Source organism: Dipodomys merriami, unplaced genomic scaffold, assembly GCF_024711535.1.
Source record: "Dipodomys merriami isolate MVZ:Mamm:240054 unplaced genomic scaffold, mDipMer1.0.p SCAF_41, whole genome shotgun sequence".
NCBI lineage: Eukaryota > Metazoa > Chordata > Mammalia > Rodentia > Heteromyidae > Dipodomys > Dipodomys merriami.
In genome coordinates this window covers 12,762,126-12,788,799 of record NW_027205715.1, presented here as the reverse complement: position 1 = coordinate 12,788,799, position 26,674 = coordinate 12,762,126, and the positions used below count along the sequence as shown (strand labels likewise).

General features: G+C 42.4%; 1 protein-coding gene across 1 annotated transcript in view; it reads right to left on the bottom strand.

Moving 5' to 3' along the window:
* LOC138807063 (NEDD4-like E3 ubiquitin-protein ligase WWP2) overlaps nt 1–26,674 on the bottom strand; it is a 119,107-nt gene that overhangs the window by 50,624 nt on the left and 41,809 nt on the right. Inside the window, exons 5-6 of the mRNA XM_069992652.1 lie at nt 19,085–19,222; nt 16,867–16,963 (exon numbers count right to left, since the gene is read on the bottom strand). Of these exons, the coding sequence (XP_069848753.1) occupies nt 16,867–16,963; nt 19,085–19,222 (235 nt within the window). The remainder of the gene's footprint in view (nt 1–16,866; nt 16,964–19,084; nt 19,223–26,674) is intronic.

Sequence of the window (26,674 nt, the reverse complement as noted above, 5' to 3'; positions counted from 1 at the left end):
AAGTAGCAGTGTACTACCCTTTAGCCAAAATAAAAGTTCAGAGACAACGCCCAGACCCTGAGTTCAATCCCATGACCAATACAAAAAAAAAATTAAAAAAGAAATGAAAGCATTAGTAATGTGCAGAGTCTAAAAATATAATGACTTAAGTCAGAAAAAAAACATGTTTTACACATTGAAAAGTAGAATTCAAGGACTGTGGGGCAGCCTAGTGATAGAGTAGATACAACAGCCTAGCATATTTAAGACCCTGAGTTTGACCACCAATGCACCAAAAGAAAACATAGAACTCAAAATTTGGTAGTGGCTCAGAATTTTAGATTGTTAAATATAGCTTTAACAAACCGATTAAAAGAAAACAGTTTAGTGCTAGAGTGATAGTTCAGTGGTACTTTCTTAGTATCTAACATGAATCTGAGGTCAAAGAGCCTCCCTTCCACATGTTTTGATATATTAGATTTTTCTCAAACCTTCTTGCTTTTTTTTTTTTTTGGTTGGTCATGGGGCTTGAACTCTTCTGGGGCCTGGACGCTGTCCTTCAGCCCTTCAGCTCAAGGCTAGCACTCTACCACTTTAGCCACAGCGCCACTTCCAGTTTCCTGAGTGGTTTATTGGAGATAAGAGTCTCACGGACTTTCCTGCCCAGACTGGCTTTGAACCGCAATCCTCGGATCTCAGCCTCCTGAGCAGCTAGGATTACAGGCATGAGCCACCAGCGCCCAGCTTGCTTTTCTTAATTTTGAAGTAGTGATGATTAAATTTAGGACCTGTACTTCATAAGCAGGTATTCTACCACTTGAGCCATGCCTCTAGCCATTCGCAAAAGTTTTTTTGTATCAATGAATGTGGAGATTCATTTTAAGCCCAGAGAAAAACATCAAGAATTCATGGATGGCTCAATACCAGACACCAAGTATGCTGAACTATCATGGCAAAGACTCACAATATGGAAGGGAGGCTCTTTAAGCTCACATTAACCCATTAGTATTCACGCTCAGAAAAGAGAAATTTAAGGATCTAAGGAAGCCAGGCACGAGTGGCTCACATCTGTAATCCTAGCTACTCAGGAGGCTGAGATCTGAGGGATCACAGTTCAATGCCAGCCCCGACAGGAAAGTCCATGAGACTCTAATCTCCAATAAGCAACCAGAGAACCAGCTCAAGTGGCAGAGCTCTAGCCTTGAGCTGAAGAGCTGAGGGACACCACTCAGGCTCAGAGTTCAAGCCCCATGACTCCCCTCCCCCGCCCCAAAAAAAGGATCTAATGATTGATGACTGGTTTTCTGCCATTTTAATAAAACAAACACAGGTTAAGATTGCCTAATAAATTTAACCCATCTCATTCTAATCCAAGGAAAGAGAATTGATATTTCCCTGGGATTACTACAACCTAGAGGGCTTCTGTCTCCCATTCTACCTCTTCTCCAGTTATGCTAAACTGGTCATTGTCTTTTAATAGCAGTATGAGGGAAAAAACAAAAAAATTGAGTAATGCTGGGCTAGCTTCCAGCAAGACAGAACCAGCAAGATACTGGTACTTGAAATAGAAGCACAAAAAAAAAAAAATTAAAAAGGGAAATGGTGATGGGAAAAGAACCAGTCTCTACCATTGAGAAAGGTATCAATAAGCAACTGTACTCTACCCACACCTTTCGCTACTCTTCCTCTTTACTCTTGTGGATTTTAAAAAAGGAGAGGTGAGCCAGGAAAGGTTCAATTACAGTTAAAATAGAACCATTCTAGTCATTCTAACAATAATTTATGGCTCCATTCCACACCCTACCTCTAGGCTGCCAGACAGGGAAGGTAAAAATAAAACTGCTGCTAAGTCCATTCTAAATTACAGAAAGACAAATTTTTTACTTTTGTTCAACCTGGAGTACACAGAAATCCTCTCAATGGTGGCAGCTTTACTGGACCAAGACATTCATCTCATGAGAGAACAAACAATAAATTGTGACTCATCCAATTCTAGGTTGTATATTGGGCTTAATTGAAAAGAATGCTAAAACATGTCTGACCTTGAGAAAAAGCCCAAGTTCAGAGGGGAAGTGTTCACCTACTCAGCACAGATTGTGATTTGTCCTGAAGACTAGGACAAATCCTGAAGCTGAATGATAAAGGAATGGGATGCTCTCACAGGAGCAAGAATTGGGCCTCCAAGCTCCCCTAACATAAAGGAAGAATCCGCATGAAGCTGGTCTAGAAAGGGATTTGAAATACCAACTTGTAGATGGACCAGACAGTATCTTTACCTTCTTCCTACTGCTATCATATTATCATTGAATCTGACCCCCAAAGTAACTTGAAGGATCTATATAAGAGATGACCCTCTCCTTGAGATGACTCGTCTATATCTGTTGGATTCTACTTCCACAGATTCAAACAACTGCATATCAAAACAAACACGGACTTTCTTTTCTTGGCATAGCCTTCTAAACTCTTGCTGAGGGAAATTCAGGCCCTTTTCCAATCTGTTTGCTTGGCACACTCTTTTCTGGACTCCACCCAGATGGCTTCTAAGCCAAATCAAATGTCCCTCATCTCCCAAATGAGAGTAAATCTTTCATTTTCTAACAAAGCACACTGATCACTTCCTCCATGGCACTTCTACTTGCAAGCATGTATTTGTCTGTGTTTATGTAATGTCTGTCTCCAATAAGGCCAAGACAGTGGGACCACATAATTATTTTCTGTGCCTTTGTACACCCAGCACCTAGCATGTTGAATAAATTAAAGAAGCAAGCAAATCAGGTTCAAAAGCACTCTAGGACCTATAATCTGTAGAACTTTGCATATTTTTGTCAATCCAGTCACTCATCACCTCTCCCATTGTTTTTAAAGAATGGAACCTGCCAGCAGAGCACATACCTCTAGTCATAACTACTCAAGAGGCTGAAGCAAGAGACCACTTAAGTTTCTAAGATGTTTGAGACCAAGATGAACAACATAGTGACTCCCTGTCTCAAAAAATGAAGCCAGTAGTGGTAGAGTGCCTGCCTAGCAAGCTTGAAGTCCTAGGTTCGATTCCTAATTAACAAATAAACAGAAAAAGCCAGAAGTGATGCTGTGGCTCAAGTGGTAGAGTGCTAGCCTTGAGCAAAAGAAGCTCAGGGAACAGTGCCCAGGCCTGAGTCCAAGCCTCAAAATTGGCAAAAAAAAAAAAAAAAAAAAAAAAAGCCAGGTGCTGATGGCTCACACCTGTAATTAGTCTAGCTAATCAGGAGGCTGAGATCTGGGGATTGTTTGAAGTCAGCCCTGGCAAAGAAACCAAAAGCAGAGCTATAGTTCAAGTGGTAGAATACTAGCCTTGAGCAAAAGAAGCTCAGGGACAGCGCCGAGGCCCTGAAATCAGTATCAATCACAAAAAAATAAACGTGAAACAAGGGGAACTGAGCAGGCAGAGAAACCCACCCCTCTGGTGGTGAGAGATGCTGAGGAAACAGAAAACCAGTCTCCCCCGACCAAGGCCCCTCAAGCCATCACACCTCAGGAGTCAGGACGCCAAGGAATGTAAACCAGTAGCAAGACCCACCTGAAGTTCTGGCAAATGACGAGGGGGAATACAAGACTCTTTCAACTCAACAAATATTGACTGAGCGGCTGCTACGTGCAGCCAGGCACTATGCTGGGTCCTAGTAGGGACACAAAGATGAATAGAACACACAGAGCCCTTGAAGCAGTGTTCTGCCAGGCCTCAGGCCACGCGCCACCAGAAACCCAACAAACAACATGAAACAGGAAGAAGCAAGACCTCGACTCTATTCATCATCCCTTTCTATGTGTAAAGAAAAAAAGAACACACATATAATTTGATTTCAAATAAAATTCTCTCTTCCTTTTTTTTTTAAGCCAGGGAAAAAGTATGTGCTTAGTATACTAAATTGAGTCCCTCAGTTTGATCTCCAGACCAAAACAAAACAAAAAAAAACTCTTTATGATTTTTTTTTTTTTGGTTGGTCATGGGGCCTGAACTCTGGGCCTGGGCGCCATCCCTCTGCTCTTCAGCTCAAGGATAGCGCTGAGCTACCACTGAGCCACCTTCCCAGTTCCTGAAATAGTTTTAAGGTAAAAATCTCAAAATAAAATTGTTAAGGAAAAAACAAAATAAACCTAATCTCCCTTGGGCTGGGAAGGTGGCTCAGTGGTAGAGTGCTTGCCTTGGCATGCATGAGGCCCTGGGTTCGATTCCTCAGCACCACATAAGCAGAAAAAAGCCAGAAGTGGTGCTATGGCTCAAGTGGTAGAGCGTTAGCCTTGAGCTGAAGAGCTGAGGGACAGCGCCCAGGCCCAGAGTTCAGGCCCCACGACAACTAAAAAAAAAAATCTCCCTTTTTTCCTCCATATCCTACGTTTTTAATTAATTTTTTTTTTTTTTTTTTTTTTGGTCAGTCGTGGGGCCAGGCCTGAACTCTGGAGCTGGGCACTGTCCCTCAGCTCTTCAGCTCAAGGCTAGCACTCTACCACTTGAGCCATAGCACCACTTCCGGCTTTTTTCTGCTTATGTGGTACTGAGGAATCGAACCCAGGGTCTCATGCATGCAAGGCAAGCACTCTACCACTGAGCCATCTTCCCAGCCCTCTCTTTTTTTTTGCCAAAATAGTAGTATGACTTAAATGTTAGAGCACCTATTTAGCAAGCTGGAGGCACTGGGTTCAAATTTCAGTACTGTCAAAAAAAAAATTTGTTGTCAGTGTATTAAAGAAGTCCAACTTCAAAGGCCATTTGTTAGCATATAAAGTAGACCCAAAACATAGATGTAATATGTCCATAAAAAGCCAAACAAGGAAGTGGTGCTGTGGCTCAAATGGTAGAGCACCAGCCTTGAGCTGAAGAGCTCAAAAACAGTGTCCAGGCCTGGAGTTCAAGCCCACGACCAACCAAAAAAAAAAAAAAAAGGCAAACAAAATCTGCAGATAGGCACTAATAAGTAAGTTCTTGTTCTCTTGACACTATTGGATGATACATTTGACATTCCATTTTCAAATAATCAGCAAATCATAAATCTGTTCTTTTTTTTTTTCTAAAGCACTACTGGGGTTTAAACTCAGGGCCTCATGCTTGGTAAGTAAACATTTCACCATTTGGCCATAGTTTTTTCCTTTTTGGCAACAGGGTCTAGCTGTTTGAATCCAGCCCAGATGGCCTCAAATTTATAGTCCTCTGCCTCAGCGTCTAAGTAGTCAGATCACATGTGTGCATGACCAGGCCAGGCTAAGATTCTTCTAGAGGGCAGTCTCACCAGATGCCAGTGGCTTACACCTGTCATCCTAGCTACTCAGAAGGCTGAGATCTTTGAACCAAGATTCAAAGCTAGCCTGGGCAGACAAATCCAAAAGATTGCTTTCTAATTAGTCAGTGAAAAAAAGCTGTTAAGTGGAAGTGTGGCTCAAGCAGTAGAGTGCCAGCCTTGCACTCAAAACCAAAACAGTGAGGCCCTGAGGTCAAGCCCTAGTAATAGCACACAAAAATAATTTTTTTTAAGATTTCTAAGGATTGGAGGCATGGCTCATTGATAGAACATGAAACTTTAAAAAATTACAAGTACAAATAAAATTCACCATTTTTTTGTTTGTATGCCAGTCCTGGGATTTTAACTCAGGGCCTACATGCTGACCCAAGCTTTTTTTCTTTTTTTTTTTAAATCAGTTGTAGGGCTTGAACTTGGGGCCTGGGCATGGTCCCTAAGCATTTTTTGCTCAAGGCCAGTGCTCTATCACTTTGAGCCACAGCACCACTTTCTGTCCTGAACTTTCATGCTCAAGAATAGAGCTCTACCACTTGAGCCACCAACTCCACTTTTGGGTTTTTGGTGACTAATTGGAGATAAGAGTCTCAGGGACTTTCCTGTCCAGGTTGGCTCCAAACAGACATCCTCAGATCTTAGCATCTTAAGTAGTTAGGATTACAGGTATGAGCCACTGGCATCTAGCTCTACAATGCCTCTTTTGAATAGCATAATCAGTCACCCTTTTTTATGAAATACATACACACACATACAGTATACTATACATATACATATATACACTATTTTTCTTCATGAACCCAACATTCCTTTTATTTTTTGAGACAAACTGGATTAGAAATCACAATTCTGTGTCACTCTCAAGAGTGCTGGGATCATATATATATATATATATATATATATATATATATATATATATATACACACATACATACATATATATATATATATACATACACTACACCTGACTCAATCTTAGTATTTATTTGTTTATTTGTGCATACATGTGTGTGTTTATGTGAGGGGGGTGCATGGGCACACATGTGCACACTGGTCTGGGGCTTGAACTCAGGGTGCTGTCCCTGAGCTATTTTGCTCAAGACTAGTACTCTTCCACTTGAGTTACAGCCCCACTTCCAACTTTTTTTTTTTAATATTTTTATTGTAAAGATACTATACAGAGGGTTACAGTTACATGAGTGAGGTAATGAGTACACTTCCACTTCCTCTTGAACATTGTTACCCCCTCCATTGTTTTCCCCCTACCATCCCCTCCCTCCCTCCCTTCCCCAAGGTTCTTTTTTTTTTTTTTTTTTTTTGTCGGTATAGTGGGGCTTGAACTCTGGGCCTGGGCGTTGTCCCTCAGCTCTCCAGCTCAAGGCGAGCGCTCTACCACTTGAGCTACAGCGCCACTTCCGGTTTTCTGGTGGTTTATTGAAGATAGGAGTCTCACGGTCTCTCCTGCCCGGGCTGGCTTTGAACCGTGATCCTTAGATCTCAGCCTCCTGAGTAGCTAGGATTACAGGCGTGAGCCACCAGCGCCCGGCTCTTTTTTTTTTTTTTAATTGTGATTAAGTGATTACTTAATTTCCGGAAATTCACAGTATTGTGGAATAATGATGCTCATTTAAAGTCACTAGTTCATTCTAACTTTCCTGGAGCAAATTGTCTATCACAGTCTGTAATATATAACGGTGCTCATATGTTATATACCATATATGTGATCAGCAGCATGGGGATATTTAGTAGTGGTTCAACCAGATGAGTGGGAGTTCTTTGTTTCTTAAGTCCTGTTAGTTTTGTCATATCACCTAACATTTTGGATTCATCATCCACTTATCAGGGAGACCATGTACTGTTTGTCTCTTCGTTCTTGGCTTAACTCCCTCAACATGATTCCTTCTAGCTCCATCCATTTCCCTGCAAATGCCATTATTTTGTCATTTCTAATGGCTGCATAGTATTCCATTGTGTATAGATACCACAATTTTTGGATCCATTCATCTGTGGTGGGGCATCTAGGTTGTTTCCATATCCTAGCTATTGCGAACAGTGCTGCAATAAACATGGAGGTGCACGTGTCCTTGTATATTGGTTCCTGTTGTTCAGGGTAGATGCCTAGAAGTGGTATGACTGGGTCGTAAGGGAGGTCAATCTTTAGCTTTCTAAGGACCCTCCAGACTGCTTTCCAAAGTGGTTGTATGAGTGTACATTCCCACCAGCAGTGTAATAGTGTTCCTCGTTCTCCACATCCCCTCCAGCATTTGTCGTTGGCTGATTTCCCACTTCCAACTTTTTGGTGATTAACTAGAGATAAGGAACTTTCCTGCCTGGGCTGACTTTAAATCACAATCCTTAGATCTCAGCCTTATGAGTAGCTAGGATTACAGTCATGAGCCACTGGTACCTGGCTCAAACTTACTTTTTAAATGATTAAGCTTTTAAAAGCCAGAAGGAAAAAAAAAGCAACACTGGAATTTCATTATTCTATTATTAAAGAAGTCAAGGCAGGGGCTGGGAAGATGGCTCAGTGGTAGAGTGCTTGCCTTGCATGCCTGAGGCCCTGGGTTCGATTCCTCAGCACCACATAAGCAAAAAGAAAAAAGCCAGAAGTGGCACTGTGGCTCAAGTGGTAGAGCGCTAGCCTTGAGCTGAAGAGCTGAGGGACAGCGCCCAGGCCCAGAGTTCAGGTCCCATGACTGGACCCCCCCCCCCAAAAAAAAAAAAGAAGTCAAGGCACAAAATGCTTCTAGAAAGGATTTGGCCACTGTGTTAAACCTGCCAATAGCTCAGATGGGCTTTTATGGCAGTAATTTTTGAAGAATGATAGGAGCGATGCCAGGGTGGTAAAAACTGATAAATAAGTGGGAAAGCTCAAAGAATACTGAGACCAATACCTTCACTACATTTTCAAAATAACTTCATGAAACCATAAAACAATACTATATTTCAGTGAAAAGCCTAATTATGGGATTCTTTCAGCATTTGAAAGGCATTCTATTCGGCTATGCAGTTTGTAATCCCAAAGGTAGTCACTGAACCAAACCCCAAACCACCTCCACCAACCATGGCGCTTCTAAAAGAGCTATCCAGTTCCAACAGAATCCTAAAGGAAAAGTCTAAACTCATCATACCAAACCACAGCCACAAACACCATGGCTTATGCAACCCCTTTCCTTGCCATCACAGCTGTCCAAAGCATTCACAGCCAGTGGTGCTCTGGTCTATCACCATGTACCAAGCTGCCCATGAATAAAGACTCATTCCTCCAAGACCCGTATTTATTTTTAAATTAGCTTCCCTCTGAATCCTTTCTCTTTTTGTCACAAATTTTTAGGACTGAGAAGCCCCAGAGTCTAGTCACAGATCTGGCTAACATAGAATTATCACTCCTGCATTCTGTGATGCTGTCATTTTGTCTCAGTCCTCTTGCCTATGATTAAGAATACGATATTTTGCTCTGTCTCTTAAGTGTGGTTTTTATTTCTCTTCCTCTTATAGATGTACTTTCATAGGAACGGCTCTGCTCAAAAGTCATGAAGTACCCCTATTCAGAGAGCCTGCTCACACATGTAATCCTAGCTACTAAGGAGGTTGAGATCTGAGGATCATGGTTCAAAGCCAGCCCAGGCCAAAAAATCTGTGAGACTCTTATCTCCAACTAACCAGAAAACTGGAAGTGATGCTGTGGCTCAAAGTGGTAGAGCACTAGCCTTGAACAAAAGAGCTTAGGAACAGTGTCCAGACCCTGAGTTCAAGCCACACAACCAACTAAAAGCAACAAGAAGAATGGTGTATGGAGGCTGGAGGAGACAAACAAAACAAAGCAATGTGATTTAAAACTGAGCAAAAGACCCAAACTGACACCTTCCAAACAAAATACAGAGATAGAAAGCAGTAAATGAGCTGGGTGCCGGTGGTTCATGCATGTAGTCCTAGCTATTCAAGAGGCTGAGATCGGGGCTGGGAAGGTGGCTCAGTGGTAGAGCGCTTGCCTTGCATGCATGAGGCCCTGGGTTCAATTCCTCAGCACCACATAAGCAAAAAAGAAAAAAGAAAAAAAGCCGGAAGTGGCACTGTGGCTCAAGTGGTAGAGCGCTAGCCTTGAGCTGAAGAGCTGAGGGACAGCGCCCAGGCCCAGAGTTCAAGCCCCACGACCAGACCACCCCACCACCACCAAAAAAAATCAAGAGGCTGAGATCTAAGGATCACAGTTCAAAGCCAGCCCAGCAGAAAAGTTCCCGTGAAACTTTTCTCTCCAATTAACCACTCAAAAACCAGAAGTAGAACTGTGGTAGAGTTTAGACTTGTGCAAAAGAGTTCGGGAACAATGCCTAGGCCCTGAATTCAAGCCCTATGACCTACGAAAGAAAGAAAGAAAGAAAGAAAGAAAGAAAGAAAGAAAGAAAGAAAGAAAGAAAGAAAGAAAGAAAGAAAGAAAGAAAGAAAGAAAGAAAGAAAGAAAGGAAGGAAGGAAGGAAGGAAGGAAGGAAGGAAGGAAGGAAGGAAGGAAGGAAGGAAGGAGAAGGAAGGAAGAAAGGAAGAAAGGAAGAAAGAAAGGAAGAAAGGAAGAAAGAAAGAAAGAAAGAAAGAAAGAAAGAAAGAAAGAAAGAAAGAAAGAAAGAAAGAGAACGAAAACAGTACATGAAATAAAATGTTCTTGGGCTGGGAAGGTGGCTCAGTGGTAGAGTGCTTGCCTTGCATGCATGAGGCCCTGGGTTCGATTTCTCAGCACCACATAAGCAAAAAGAAAAAAGCCAGGGGCTGGGAAGTTGGCTCAGTGGTAGAGCACTTGCCTTGCATGCCTGAGGCCTTGGGTTCGATTCCTCAGCACCACATAAGCAAAAAGAAAAAAGCCGGAAGTGGCGCTGTGGCTCAAGTGGTAGAGTGCTAGCCTTGAGCTGAAGAGCTGAGGGACAGCGCCCAGGCCCAGAGTTCAGGCCCCATGACCGGACCCAAAAAAAAAAAACCAGGTGGCAAGCTAGATTTGGTCTTAGAAACCATAGTGGGCTGCAGTGATATCTCCCCAATCAATAACTTATATACCAACACTGCCAAATATTCTCTACTTCTCAGGATAAGTTAGGATACATTCTCTTATTACCCTTGCCTTTGTCCTTGCTGTACATGCCAGTAGAATCTCCTTGACCCCTACCTCGGGGGTCAGGCAAATGCCTTCAAAATGCAGCTCGATTGTGTGAAATCACCTCCAAATCCACTAAGTAAACTTCCCCCTGTGTCTCTCTTACCTGTAACACACAACACCACTAAGGGACCCATTACCATAGACTAAGACTGTTGCCCAATTTATCTGTCTTCTATTAAGAGGCAATTCTTGATGTCAGGAAGCATAACTTTTATTGCTTTGTGACCAGGGCCTTCATATGCCATGCTTCTTCCTAGTCCTAACCAGTTTTGTTTTGTTTTGTTTTTGGCCAGTCCTGGGGCTTGAACTCAAGGCCTGAGCACTGTCCCTGAGCTTCTTTTGCTCAAGGTTAGCACTCTATCACTTGAGCCACATGCTCCTTCGGGATATTTTTGTTTATGTGGTATTAAGGAATCAAACCCAGGGCTTCCTGCATTTTAGGCAAACACTCTACCACACAGCCACATTCCCAAGCCCCCTAACCAGATTTCTAGCATCACATCTCCCTAGGTTCATACAGAGGAACTACCAAATAAAAATCTATGGAACCTGAATAAATAAATATATAACAATGGAGTATGTATCATTTAAGTTAAAGCATAACTAATATATCAGTATATAAGTTAATGTGGAATTTATCTCCAGGATTATCTTCTCCACTTCCCCAAGCACTAGAGCTTAAACTCAGGGCCTCGGGCTCTTTTTTCAGCCTTTTTTTGCATTCGACTGGGGCTTTACTATTTGAGTCCTATCTCTACATCTGGCTTTTTGCTAGTAAATTAGAGATAAGAATCTCTTGGATTTGTCTGCCCCAGATTAGCTTCAAACCTCAATCCTCAGATCTCTGCCTTCTAAGTAGCTATGATTATAGGCCTGAGCCACTGGCACCTGGCTCATGATGACTTTTGATGTCTGGCTTTGTGGGGTCCTTACTAGTCATGGTCCCAATTTATTCCATACCTGCCAACTGCTTAGAAGAAAACACACAAACAGAAACTGTCTCATTTATCACTGTTTTGCTTACTCCCTTCTCTTCGTCAGCAACGCTAAATAATGCTGCAGCCAGAATTTAAGGAAACGCTGTTGAGTGGGAGGACTGAATGGAAACTGTGAAGGAGCTAAACTCAGTTTCAAGTTGACAGAGTGACATCTCACAGTCAGGTAGCTCGCAGTTGTCACAATGGAAGATGGGGCAGCTGTAGCCAACACTAACAGAGAATGGCCCAGTACCTGAAGGCTCAGCTCCCAAATTCCCTCTTTCTCTGTCGGTTTCCCTTCCCAATTCTCCACTGGCCCTCCCAGGACTTCCTGAAGTGTTCCCAGCAGCCTCACACCCGTCTGAGTTTATTTTTCTTTCCTTTCTGGGATGGGCTGTCTGCAGACACAGCCGATGAGCTATTTAGAGCTCACCAGAGACTTTGGGGCTGCACAGGTTCCCAGAATATAGCCCTTTTAAGCCCTCAAAGGTCACTAATGCCAAGGCAAGGGAGCCAATAAATCTGGTGCATTTTCATAAAGCAGGACAAAAAGGAGGAAAAGGTGGGAGAATAAAAATATGAGAAGAGTTTTGAAACTTTCATACGCAGAGAATCACTAGAGGGACATGTTCCCATGCAGATTTGGAACAACATTGGCCAATACCAACAGCTAGTGAGGAATGAAGGCCTTTAGCTCTTCAAAACCTCATACACACAACTGAAATGAATATACTCAGGAGGGGGTAATAACGCTGGATAGGAAATGGACTCATTACCTTGCTCACGTAACTGTAACCCCTCTGTACAGTATCTTTACAATAAAAAATATATATTAAAAAATGAAAATAAATTGTTTAAGCCCTAAATACACATGCTCTTTTCTTTCTCTCCTTTCTCTCTCTCTTTCCCTCCCTCCCTCCTGTCCCCCCTCCCCCCATCCACCCCCCCACCCCCACCACACACACATCCCGTGCACCAGTCCTAAGAGCTGTCCCTGAGTTTTGTTGTACAAAGCTAGTACTCTACCACTTGAACCACAGCTCTACTTCCAGCTTTTTTCTTCCTCTTCTTTTGGTGCTTAATAGAAGATAAGGGTCTCACAGACTTTCTTGCCCAGGCTGGCTTCAAATTGCAATCTGCAGATCTCAGCCTTCTGAGGAGCTAGGATTATAGGCATGAGACTCCAATTAAATACCCAAAAAGCCAGACATGGAGCTGAGGCTCAAGTAGTAAAGTACAAGCCTTGAGCACAAAAGGCTTAGGGACAGAGTCCAAGCCCAAGGACTGACACACACACACACACAAAAAAATTTTTTGGGGGGGTCCGGTCGTGGGGCCTGAACTCTGGGCCTGGGCGCTGTCCCTCAACTCTTCAGCTCAAGGCTATCACTCTACCACTTGAGCCACAGCACCACTTCCGGCTTTTTTTCTTTTTTGCTTATGTGGTGCTGAGGAATCGAACCCAGGGCCTCAGGCATGCAAGGCAAGCGCTCTACCACTGAGCCACCTTCCCAGCCCCAGATTTTATAGAACTCTTTTTTTTTTTTTTTTTTGATTGGTCGTGGGGCTTGAACTCTGGGCTTGGGCTCTGTCCCTGCACTCTTCAGCTCAAGGTAAGCACTCTACCACTTGAGCCACAGCACTACCTCAAAAAAAATTTTAAGTAATCATAAAAATGTTTTGTTTGCTGGGCACTGGTGGTTCATGCCTATAATCCTAACTACTCAGGAGGCTGAGATGTGAGGATCTTGTTTCAAAGCCAGCCTGGGCACAAAAGTCTGTGAGATTTTTTTTTTTTTTTTTTTTTTTTTGCCGGTCATGGGGCCTGAACTCTAGGCCTGGGCGCTGTCCCTCAGCTCTTCAGCTCCAGGCTAGCGTTCTACCACTTAAGCCACAGCACCATAGGACAGCACCCAGGCCCTGAGTTCAAGCTACATAACCAACCAAAAACTAAAAACAAAAATGTACTGTTATCCAGTTCTCTTTTCCATTTCTTACCAGTATTGGGACAAAACCACCATGTTAATATAACTCGTTCACCCATGTTTACTATGGGATAGTTTTCCATCGCAGGAACAGTGTCAATATCATCAGTCTGCTTGCAGACGAATTTATGCCACTTGAGTCATGCTACTATCCCATGCTGGCTTCCATGTGGCAGGCCAGACAACAAAACAATCAGAGACCCTTCACCTGACTGTTCTTTGTAAGTAGGCAAGATCCCTCTAAGGAATGAAGTCAGACCCCTTGCTGAGGAAGCAGATGGTGGCTTGCTCTGCAGGCTGAATCTCTCACAGCAAACCCCTCCACAAGTCCACTGCTGCTCTCAAAGTCCAGGAAGAGGAAAGGAAAGGCTGCCTTGGCCTTGCAATTTTCACATTCTTGAACACATCAGAGCATCTCTGTTTGAGTTCAAAAAAAGACCTACCCTTTAAGACAGTGAGAGCTAAATATTTAGTCTAGGAGGCAGAAGCCCATCATTCTCTCTGCCCAAGGAAGCAAGACCTGCAGCAGATTGCCCCTTGAATCTTGAAAGTTCACTTCACCACCTCCCAATCACAGTCCTGGCTAAGCGTATCAGCAGTGTCTCACTTCTCAGGACCTGGATGGGGAGGGGGGTGTGCAACAGTAAGACTCAAGATGCAAAGAAAAACCAGCATCCTACCATCACTGAGCACTCTCGGTATGCAAAGCCCTCCAAGTGGCACACCTCATTGCAGTTAATTATTATAGTAACTTGGTGAGGCAAGTGACATCCCTTTTTACCCTTTAAAAAATTGAGGCTCTTAAGAGACTTAAGAGAATTCCCCAATATCAATTACAGAAGTTAAATGACAGGCTGGGGTTTGATCTGTCTTCTGATTCCAAAGCCTTACATCCTTACCCATTGGACTACTCAACTACAACCTAGACAGGGAAGTACACAGTGATCTTTACAATGGCAGAATATTCTATCTTGGGTCGTATCTTCAAAAGTGTTTGCTGCTGAATGACAGCAGGCTCCACATGAATGCATGATAAATACCAGACAGCAGAATCTGGTGAAAACTCAAGAGGGCACAGAGGGTCAGATGCCACAGCAAATGGGCAGACTAACAAGGACTCCACCCAGCTCAAGCTCTGGAAGGCACTGTGCCCACCAATAATTAACCAGCACTGAATGCCTATCATGTAGGATGAGTGAGGACTTTCTGGTGAATTCTGGCTGCTATTTTAACACACACATACACACACACACACACACACACACACACACACACACACACACACACACACACACATGCACGCATGATTTTCAACACAAATGAGTCAAAGAGAAGTTATTAGAATCCATCAATGTCAAGGTTGATTAACAGAGAAATCTAGAGACTAATAAGTAGGTCAAGAATTCGGGTTCCAACTTGCTAAGAGTTGTACTCTCTGCCTTCCAGCCCCAAGTTAAGTGACACCAAACTTTCCCAAGTCCAACTTTAACCCAAACTTTCCAAGTCCAACTAAAGGAACAAGCCAGCAGTTATTAAGCACCCAAGCAAAGGCAGCAGCACTCTCAGAAAAGTGAAATACTGATGTGTGCCATGTCACTACTGAAGACATTCTGTTCCCTCCAGTTCTGATTCATTTCTTTATAGATTCAAAGTTTACCGATCATATTGTCAAGACTAACTTCTATGCCCTTTCTGTTTATCCAATCTTGTAGGAATCTAGCAACTCACAGAAAATACAGCTTGTCTTCATGTACGACATAACAACTGTGCAGACTTGAAATGAGAACAACTTCTAATTCTACAGACAAAGGTCTAAATGTCCATCCTCTCTTGTCCCCAGCATCTTCTGATAACCACAACCTCTGTGTATGTGACTTTATGTGTGTTGTGTGTGAACATGCGTGCATGTGTGCACACATGTGCATGTGTTCCAGTCCTGGAACTTGATCTCAGCACTGTCCCTGAGCTTTTTTGCTCAAGTCTAGCACTCTACCACTTTGAGTTGCAGCGCCACTTCCAGTATTCTGGTGGTTAACTGGAGATAAGAGTCTCACAGATTTTCCTGCTTGGGCTAGCTTTGAACCACAACCTTCAGACTTTAGTCTTCTGAGAAGCGAGGATTACAGGCATGAGCCACCAGTGCTCAGCTGATAACCATAACCTCTTAAACTCACAAACCAACCCAAGCTAGAGAAGCTGAGAGCTGCCCTCAGAAGAGGCTGTCAAGATGATATGGGCCATTAACTGGCTAAAATCAGACTCTACTTTTCAAAGCATTATTCCCTACTCCCTGGGATTTGTTGAGAAGTTTTTACCCATTCTTCACCCACTGACAAAAAAATAATATAAATTTATAAGCTATACTCCTAGGATTCTTTTTCTTAAAAATACTTGAGAGGATGTATATTATAATAAACAATAAACATATGACCCAACATTCTCACTTGCCTCTTTAATACACTCAAAACTATTCTGCTTAAGAATTTGGTTGCCACGGAAATAGGTTTATACCATTAATGCAGGTATAAGATGGGGAAATAATAGCCAGGTGCCAGTGGCTCATGCCTGTAATCCTAGCTACTCAGGAGGCTGAGATCTGAAGATCATGGTTCAAAGCCAGCCCAGATAAGAAACTTCATGAGACTCTTATCTCCAATAAACCACCAGAGAACCAGAAGTGGCGTTATGGCTCAAGCTGAAGAGTTGAGCAACAGCACCGAGGCCCAGAGTTCAAGCCCCTTGACAAAAAAAAAAAACAAAAAAAGGGGGGGGGAATAAAATTATATCATTCTGGTATGCAAAATAAGTATAATATAACTCAGACTACAAGCATAGACTTGTTTTTGTTTGTTTTTGTTCGTTGTGAAACCTGAACTCTGGGCCTGGGCACTATTCCTCAGCTCTTCAGCTCAAGGCTAGCACTGTACCACTTGAACCACAGTGCCACTTCTGGCTTTTTCTGCTTACGTGGTACTGAGGATCAAACCCAGGGCTTCATGCATGCAAGGCAAGCACTCTACCACTGAGCCACCTTCCCAGCCCCATAGACCTGTTTTTAACTGACATTACAAAAGGAACCACAGGCCACTCCTGAAAATAAAAATACAATCAAAATTTTGTATCCAAAAAACCATGCTCCACATACTTCTATATACATCCTAAAAGGACAACTATGGCCGGCCAGCCCCTAATGTTTAAAAAAGCAATTCCAAAATCATTGTCAAGGAGTCACTGCTCCTTCTAAGAATCCTGAATTCTTTAACATACTGAATAAATTATAAGATCAATAGTTGGCTTTTTCTTTTCCTTTTGGAAATAGGATCTTGCTATGTAGTCCAAGCTATTTTCAACCTCTACATCCTCCTATCTCAGTGTCCTGAGTACTGAAATTACATATGTGCCACCATGCTCAGCTTCCAATGTTTTCTAAATAATTTCTTGCCATTTCTCAGGTGATTTCAATCCCTTCAAGCACCTTCCCATTTCTTTCTCATTACCAAGAGGGGTCTTACCGAGATCTTCCACCAAAGCAGTTTGTGCTGGGGGGTTGATGCCGGTTCTCCGAACCAATGGATGTCCCACTGGATTCTCTAGAAGATGACTGTGATCCTGGAAAGAAGATCAATCACAAAGACAGAGAGAGAGAGAGAGAGAGAGAGAGAGAGAGAGAGAGAGAGAGAGAAAATCTCAACCCTTGTTTGGTAATTGGCTACCAAGCACAGAACTTCCACTATTAAGTTCTTCACCACAATGGGCTATGGACATTCTGCTAGCTATAGCTGCTGGCAGGAGAAGGAATAGGGACAATTGTGTGAGATTTAATCTATACTACAATAGGAGGGTTGAGCCTAGGAAACAGCATCTCTTCTCCAAGACACTCAAGAACATCAAAGGTACTAATGAGGGCTAGGAATGTAGCTTAGTTTTAGATTACTTGCCAAGCAAGCATGAAGCCCTGGGTTCAATTCCTCAGTATCACATAAACAAACAAACAAACAAAAAGCCAGAAGTGGCTCTGTGGCTCAAGTAGAGCACTAGCTTTGAGCACAGAGAGGCTCAGGGACAGTGCCCAGGCCCTGAATTCCTGAATTCAAGCCCTAGGACTGGAGGAGGGGAGCGGGGAGGAAGGTACTAATGAGCAGTCTGCCACATTAAGTGAACTGCAACCTCACAATTGTGAGACAAAGAACATAAAGTTAGGAATAAGGAATGAGGGCATTTCTCCATAGTGGAGAGAGCCTTTAAAAAGCCAAATGAGACAGGCACTGGCAGCTCACACCTGTAATCCTAGCTACTCAGGAGACTAAGATCTGAGCATCACATCTTGAAGCCAACCCAGGCAAAAAAGTCCTTGAGATTCTGCTCTCCAATTAACTACCAAAAAGCTGGGAGTAGAGCTGTGGCTCAAGTAGAAGTTTTGAACAACAAAGACTCAAATGAAATCAGACACTCTTCAACTAAAGCCCTTCTGCTTCTCAGAATGAGGTTCAACATCCTTGTGATGGCTGCATGATCTGAGGAAAACTACCCTTCCAGTCTCATCTCCATGCTCCTCCTCCTTGTTTCCCAGGATCTGGTCACCCTGGTACCTCTGTTTCCATGTGGACCCAGCACCTTTTTCCCCTGCACTCGCAACCCAGCCTATCTAAATGTCTCATAGACTCTTCCTTGGTTTAGATGAAATCCTCCAGGGTACACGAATCTTAAACCACCCTGTATTTTTCTTTCATGGCTTATGTTTCAGGGTCAGTTATGTAATTACTTGCATGTTTACCCATTTGATGTGACTTTTGCCCATGACCATCTGGACAGCACCTGGACTGAGACTTTGGACATTCCAGGTGTTCAATTATGTATATCTGTATTGAATGAGTGCATGAGGTGTGTTTTCCTCTATGCAGAAGTACCCCAAGTGCCGTTCAGCCTGGTGGAGGAAATCTTGTCAACAGTCAAAATATATCCAACCAGATTCTACCCACCTACCTTTGAATTAGAATCCAAATTTTACCCCCTTGAAACTCAGAAAAGTGCCATGGTTACAACACATCTAACAAAATTTTTATAAGAAAAAATTATAGAGAAACCCAACCCTTTGCAGACCTTAGACTTCATGAAATAATTTCCTGTTAAATCCAAAGCTGACTAATTTAAGACTAAATCAGAAGGAACATTCTATAAATCCCCAAAACAAAGCAGAAGACATTCCCCAATCTCCTTGTTTCAGTCTGCCTTTTTTTCCCCGCTGTTTTTGGGATGGGAGATGAGACAGAGACTCTAGGCTGCCAGCCTGTCTTTTGCTGCTGTGTAATTCTAGAAGTACGTGTTGTCCCCTCCTCAACCTATACCAAAAGGCAAAAACTTGTCCTTCTCAGGAAGTACTTCTTCCAATACTAGGGAGAAGAAAACAGGCCAAAGTCATATTTGCTAATGATATTTTATTTTCCAGAGTTTACGTGGGATGAAAAAGCATTTTTTCTCTTGCTTTCAATCAAAAAAAAACACACACAAAAAGATGTGACATTTATTTTGGTCCTTGATCAGAAAACTGCTTGGAAATTCATGTCACAATTTTGATCTGGAAAGCTAAGAAGAGTCAGAGCTAGACGTTTGCCAGGAATGATTATACAGTACTCAAAGTGAGACACCTGGTAGAAAACCAAGCTCTCAGAACCTCATGGTCCCTACCCTGCCTTGTCCTGGTTCAGCCCTGGGGAGCAGGGTGACACTTACCATCTGTCACAGCACTGCCATTAGGCACACTTCCCAGATCAACAGTTGGTCCATCCAGGAAAATTGTCAGCTCTCCACCCGAAACAACACTGCCTTTGTTCTCTGTCTGCAGGTTCAGGGTCAGTTGTGTATTCTCCACTGTTGGGTACAAAATGCAATACGGTTAAATTAAGTCAAATGTACCCTTACTATCCATAGGATGTTGCACTGGGTCTCTCCAGCTCCTTTGGGCATCTAAAGCTATTTTTGGTCAGTTTCACTGAGGGTCTTGGTGAGTTTCTACAAAATAGACACTGGTAATTTGGAAACTAGTTCTTTCAAGAGCCAAGGGGTGTAGGAGAAGCTGAAGCATCTGCCCCTATCAGCATTTTGGTGAATGTAAGCGTGCCACCTTGGAAGTGGATCCTCCACTTCAGATGAGCGTAACCTAGGCAACATGGCCACTACTACCTTCTAAGAAGAGATGCCAGGCCAGGCTGCGCCAAACTGTGGACACACTACAACTATGAGAGAAAGCATGCTGCTTTCATTTCTCTGAACAGGGAATGTCCCCGTTCCTATCTCTAGCAGACCCAAAACCTAAACGTCTAGCAAAGCAGTACAGGAATTAATCAGGCAGATGCTGTCAGGCATACTGGATTCAAATCTTAGCGCTACTACCTAAGAGCTGAGTAGCAATTCGCAAATTACTTAACCAAAGCACTGGTCTCCCTGCCGGCAAAACAGAAGAAATCATAGCACCTTTTACAGAGAACAGTTTGAGCACTTTAAAGAGCTCCAATAAGCTACTATTTTTACTATCACCTGTTGACTTTCCCGTTGGCTAAAGAGTTCATTTAGTCTATAGTCACCCTTGATCTTTCTGAGACTTTTTTAGGCTGTAGTAACGAACTCCATGAATCCCCAGATAAGCCACAAGATGATCACAAGGATAAATAGCCTATCTTGTTTCTAGGACAACTCCCAAGGACTTTTTGCATCACTGCTGGCACTGAGATTGCCTTCCTAATATCTCAAGCCTATTGGTTTACAAATGGAAGGTGGGCATTTACCCCAATTCCTGGAGTGATGCAATGTTCAACAGGAAAGTGGTGGGCACAAGGCCTCCAGCTGCTGAATGCCCTCTATCCTGCTCTTCTGACAGTCGCCACAAGCATCACCTGAATTGTCTTCTCCACAGTCTCTCCTCAAAGCTCAATTTAACTCTTCTACCTACCTTGCCCACTAATGTCTCCAGCAGATTTGACACCCTTATAGACACACAAGTTACCCTATAACCTTTTGGGGTAGAGTTAATGTTCAAAATGAGCCAGTCAGGAAGAAGAGTCTGAATGTTTGAGAACATAACCCTATTATGTTCTATTTACTAACAAGAAAGCCAGAGAGACCCTGGCAGCCATCATCACCAAGTAGTCAACTTTAGCATCTCTAAGAACACTCAGTTCCTGATGGGATGGAATATGAAGAACATGTTACTTGTAAAGTCCTTTTGCTAAAAGCACTTAATCTAAAATCTATTAAAGCCTCTGAATCTACTTCACAGTTCACATGAAATAGGGACAGGCTAAATAATAACCATGAGACAAGCACACAAATCCAGAATATAGAACATCTCCAGGATAATTTTCCAGGATTCTTGGAAAAATCAATAGTATTTAATACATTGTTATTGAAACAAAAAAGTGGGGGAGGAAAGGAAGGACTCTTTCTAAATTAAAGAAGAAAAGTGTGCCGGGCGCTGGTGGCTCACGCCTGCAATCCTAGCTACTCAGGAGGCTGAGATCTGAGGATCGCAGTTCAAAGCCAGCCCGGGCAGGAGAGACCGTGAGACTCCTATCTCCAATAAACCACCAGAAAACCGGAAGTGGCGCTGTAGCTCAAGTGGTAGAGCGCTCGCCTTGAGCTGAAGACCTGAGGGACAGCGCTCAGGCCCAGAGTTCAAGCCCCACGACCGACAAAAAAAAAAAAAGAAGAAAAGTGTGTGTCATGGATGATTGGTTTTTTTTTTTCTTTTTCTTTCTTTTTTTTTGAGGGGCTTGAACTCTTGGCCTGGGCACTGTCTCTGAGCTCTTCAGCTCAAGGCAAATGATCTACCACTTGAGCACAGCACCACTCCCAGTTTTCTGGTGGTTAACTGAAGATAAGAGTCTCATGGACTTTCCTGTCCGGGCTGGGTTTGAACCACAATCCTCAGATCTCAGCCTCCTGAGTAGCTAGGATTGCAGGCATGAGCCACCTGTACCTGGTTATTGTATTCTAAACTAAGTATTAGATGACATTTGCAGTTAATGTAAAGTTTCTTAGGTTCAATAACAGTACCACCATTTTAAATATAAGAACATCCTATTCTTAGGAGATGGAGAATAGATTATATCTATACTTACTCTCAAGCGACCTTTTAGAACAGGCAAAAGTTTTTAGGATAAAGTGTCATGGTATCTTCAGTTTATCTTCACTAGGTCAGGAGAAGATATGCACATAGCCACACATTCACATGTACAGAAGATAAAACAGATGCTGTAAAAAGTTAACTGTGGCCGGGCTCTGGCTAACGCCTGTAATCCTAGCTACTCAGGAGGCTGAGATCTGAGGATTGTGGTTCAAACCCAGCCCAGACAGGAAAGTCCATGAGACTCTTATCTTCAGTTAACCACCAGAAAATCTGAGGAAAGTCGGTGAAACTTTTATCTCCAATAAACCACCAGAAAACCTGAAGTGGCACTGTAGCTCAAGTGGTAGAGTGCTAGCTTTGAGCTGAAGACCTGAGGGGCAGTGCTCAGACCCAGAGTTCAACCCCCATGACCGACAAAAAAAAAAAAAAAAAGTTAACTAGGGATCTGGGTGGAGGGCACTTGGGTGTTCATTGCAGCACACTTTTAGTTCTCCTGTATGCTTGCAAATTTCATAATAAACAGTTGGAGAAGGGATTTTTGAAATTGGTTAGGCTATTAAAAATTAAACCTCTGAGAACAGAACGCCTTATTATTCTCTCCAAAAGAAATTAAAAAAAAAAAAAAACAACCTGAGCCAGGGGAACCCTACAATGCATAATGGGACTAAAGAAACCATTAGCTAATTGAGTGACAGACTGGAGCACACAGACAGGCTGAAAGGCGTAAGTGTGGCTGGAACGCATACACTGGAATCTTAGTTATAAATAGCGTCCTCAGCCACCTCACCTCTGAGCCCTCTGGTTTCACTACAGCCATGCTGACATCTCTACAAAGACCCTTTCTCTTCCAGCAAGTCTTCCTACTGCTTTTGGAGGCATAGCTCAAAAAATCAAGAAACCCATGGGGGTTGGGGTGTAGCTTGGTGGTAGAGCATGCATGAAACTTTGAGAAGGAAGCAAGCAAGCAAAGAAGGAAAGAAATGAGAAAGAAAGAAAGGAAAGCCATGCAAAAGTGGAAATAGGAGGGCAATTTCCATAACTGGAAATGCTTTTAGCAAAAAAAAAAAAAAAAAAAAAAAGCTCATCCACCGCTCTAAGCTTGGCAGGCCCTGCGCTAGCTGGATTCTTGAAGCTTATATATACTTTGTACTGAGCACCCACATTCTGTACTCACTGTGATTCTACCAGAATAAAATATGAGTATCCATACACCAGAGGTGTGAATATTCTAATTGGAAGAAAGAGAAAACATGGTATAATCTGTTTAGAAGATGGCAAGTACAGTAGGAAAAAAAATGAAAACAAGCATGGGGGTCAGAGAGCTTCACTGAAAGATGACTGGGGTAGAAAGTCTCATGAGAGAAGTGACAACTGAGCACATGGCAGAGGCATGTAAATATCCAGAGGAAGAATAATTCTATTCTAGGCCAAGGAAAAAGCAAGTTTGAAGGTCCTAGGTGAGAGCTTGTCAGGCTCATGTGAGAAACAGCAGAGAGGCCAATGTAGATGGAGTAAAGTAAGGAGAGAGAGGAGAGGGAGATGAAGGGAGGAGGTAATAGAGCCAAAGCATTAGCCCTGGAGCCCTTGCAAGCCCTCGGTGTTCTCCATGTAAGTGGGCTGCCACGAGAAGGTTGGAAGGGAGAAAATCCTACAGAAGCACAATCCCTCTGGCTGCAGGACAAACAAGGGTTGATGCAGACCAGACAAACTAGGAAATCACTGTGTAACACAGACCAGAGGAGAGGGTGACCTGGGCCAAGGCAATGGCAATATCTTCCATTTGTCTTAGAAAATTCAGCCTAGAATTTTTTGTTTTTGTGTTCCACTTCCATATTTTGGTCTGTAAAAGGCTTTTGTGGGTAACATTTCATGTGACAGGGGTTATTTTATTGAAGCAATGGCATTGACATTCTCTTGGGTTTTCTCTCCTTATGAGATTCGATTTCAAACAAGTAGTCTGGACCATTATAGAACAACATTTTGTGTTTGGTCTACATCAAAAGTGGTCTGCCTAAGTTACTCTTGGTTATATCTAAAATATTTTTAATATTCTTTACATAAAAATTGATGTTAGGGTTTTTTTTTTTTTTTTTTTTTTTTGCTGGTTGTGGGGCCTGAACTCTGGGCCTGGGCACTGTCAGCTCTTCAGCTCAAGACTAGCACTCTACCGCTTGAGCCATAGCGCCAATTCTGGCTTTTTCTGCTTATGTAGTGCTGAGGAATAGAACCCAGGGCCTCATGCATGCAAGGCAAGCACTCTACCACTGAGCCACCTTCCCAGCCCTGATGTTAGGTTTTTAAAGCTTTAGGGGCTTTATCTATTTTTCCAAGTCACTTAATTATTTTTTTAAAGTATTTGGGAACTATAGATGTGGCTCAAGCAGTAGAATATCTGCCTAGCAAACATGAACCCTTGAGTTCAAACTTCAATACTAACAGAAGAAAAAAATAACAACCAAAAAAGTATTTTGTCCCTACTTTGTAATTTTATCAAAATAAAATATATTGAAAGCAAGGGCTGGGAAGGTGGCTCAGTGGTAGAGCACTTGCCTTGCATGCATGAGGCCCTGGGTTCGATTCCTCAGCACCACATAAGCAAAAAGAAAAAAGCCGGAAGTGGCACTGTGGCTCAAATGGTAGAGTGCTAGCCTTGAGCTGAAGAGCTGAGGGACAGCACCCAGGCCCAGAGTTCAGGCCCACGACTGGACCCAAAAAAAATCAAAAACAAAAAAAATATACTGAAAGCAAGATAATAAAAAGAAAAAAGAAAAAAAACTTAGGACTCAACCTCCTGTTTGGTATAATGTTAGGAAAGACCCATGACTCCCCACAGAGCACATGAGCAGGCCCTACAAACCCTTTGGACAATTCATAGGCAGGGACAGCAAATAAAAGGCCAACTGAGGGCATGGCTAGAGGAAATCAAATTAGAGCCAAACAGAAAATAATAATAATAATAATAATAATAAACATTCTGCTGGCAAGAGACTTCAGGTCTACCAAAAAAGCCAAAGGCATGAGGCTCATGCCAACTTCAGCAATCAGCCAGCATCCTTTTTTGTTTATACGACCACACTCTTTCTTCTTATTCTAAGTACCAACTAGTTACTAGAACACCATGATGCTACTTTATGAAGATCGACAAACAGTGGTAAAGCTGGTATTAGAATCTGCGGGAATGAACCTGGAAAATCTCAAGGACAGTGTCAGGCAAGGCCTTTAATAGCCAGCCCACCAAGACACACAAGCAAATGCCAGGTTCCCCCTAATGGAAATGCATACCACCACGCCAAGAACAACAGAGAACCTGGATCAGGACAAGCCCTTAGATCCACCCATGAGTGTACAGAAGCAGAGTGATGTTAAGCCACATTTCAGGGCAACAGTAACAAAACCTAAAATGAGGAAAACCAGACAGGACAAAGTGTTCCGTTTCGTCAACAACAGACTCAAAGCGTGAAAAGGAAGGAAATCCCTAGGTTAAAAGACTTGTAAGGACCTGATGGAGTGGCTCAAGTAGTAGAGCACTTGTTTAGCAAACAAAGACCTGGCTTCAAACCCCAGCACTCTCTTCTTTTTAAATTTTATTTTAATATGTTAGCATTTTCAAAATTTAAAAACATTAAAAGAAAGAAAAAAACAAGTAAAAGAAGAGATTTGAAAGACATAGCAATTTTGTTTGTATCCTGACTTAAATAAACCAATGGCAGAGAAGAAGAAACTTGCACAAGTGGAGAAATATAAAAACAAGTTAGATTGCTGCTAAGATAAATAATTACCATTAGAGTTTTTTAGGTATGAAATTAACATGAAGGTTATGAGTTCAGGTTGGTTGGTTGGTTAGTTGGTTAGTTGTTTGGTTGGTTGGTTGGTTGGTTGGTTGGTTGGGTTGACTAACTGGTGTAGAGATTGAACCCAAAACTATAGGTATGCCAGGTAAATGTTCCATCACTGAGCCACACCTCTAGCCCAAGATTATGATTTTGAAGAGCGCCCATCTTTCAGAGATACAGACAGACATATTCATGGATGAAATAGGTCTGGGGTTTACTAAGCCAGTGGGCATGTGGTGGGCAATTAGATGAGACAGGAATGGTTGTTTGAAGATGTCTGCTGAGCTGGGTGAGAGGCACACATTGACTACTTTTTGCACATGGGTGTTTTCATGTCTGCTCCATATTTTCTTCACAATTTTCTATTTTCCCCCAGGCCAGCATACCTAAGGCACAAGCAGCAACTAAAAAACTTGAAAGAGTCAACATTACACACATAGCTGGAAATACTAAAAGACAAAAAATACAGTGGTCAAGCTGTTTGGGGAGTAACTGCTACTCCTATTTTCCTAGCTTCAAAGCTTTGGATGTACAAGTGGCTTCAGGTTAACAATGTCCTATTGTGAAGAGTTGGTACGCATAACAAGAATGAGTAAGACTTTTCTAAGAGTTACTTTTTCACTTTCTTGACTTCGACTTTATAATATGTTGTTTGCAAGTGGTATTAATAAGTATAGATAAATAGGGTCCGGAAGTTGCCCTCATTCCAACAAAAGAAAAAAACCTACATAATCCATAACTGCCAAAAACATGCTACTAAAAAGTGATTCTATTTATGAAATTCAGAACTCTTGCCCAGACAGTTTCATAGTATGGTAGGAAGAACTTTCTGATTAAGGGTCTTTTATTATCACTATCTCTAGCACACCAACAAAATAGGGCATGGAGCACTATGTTGAGTTTTGGGTTGGTTTTGTTTTTTGAACTGCTAAAGATAGAATCCAAGGCCTCATATACACTCTAATGTATTTGTCTTATATTTTTTTAAAGAAAAAATAGCTTTCTTTCTGTTCCTGTTCACAGGTACAGATTTACCTGGAAATGTGAGAAAATGAAATGACATAAAAGTAGAATGCTTATATAAGGGAGACCCAGAATTTTAGGGTTAAGTAGTGTCTCTAAAACCTAATGAAGCTAGAATTGATTTGGCCTTCACAGAGCTGTTCCATAGAACCAGCCTCCTTCCTTCTGGCTCCCTCTGCCTTCAATCGCACAAGTCCATCAAAACAACGTGAAAAGAAACGGAGCATTCATTAACAGGTCAGTGTTCATTCTACACATAACTGCAAAACACTGGTGCACAGAGGAACGGAACCAGAGGAAATTCCAGAAGGGTAAAGAGTAAATAGTGTCCTTTCTATTCCC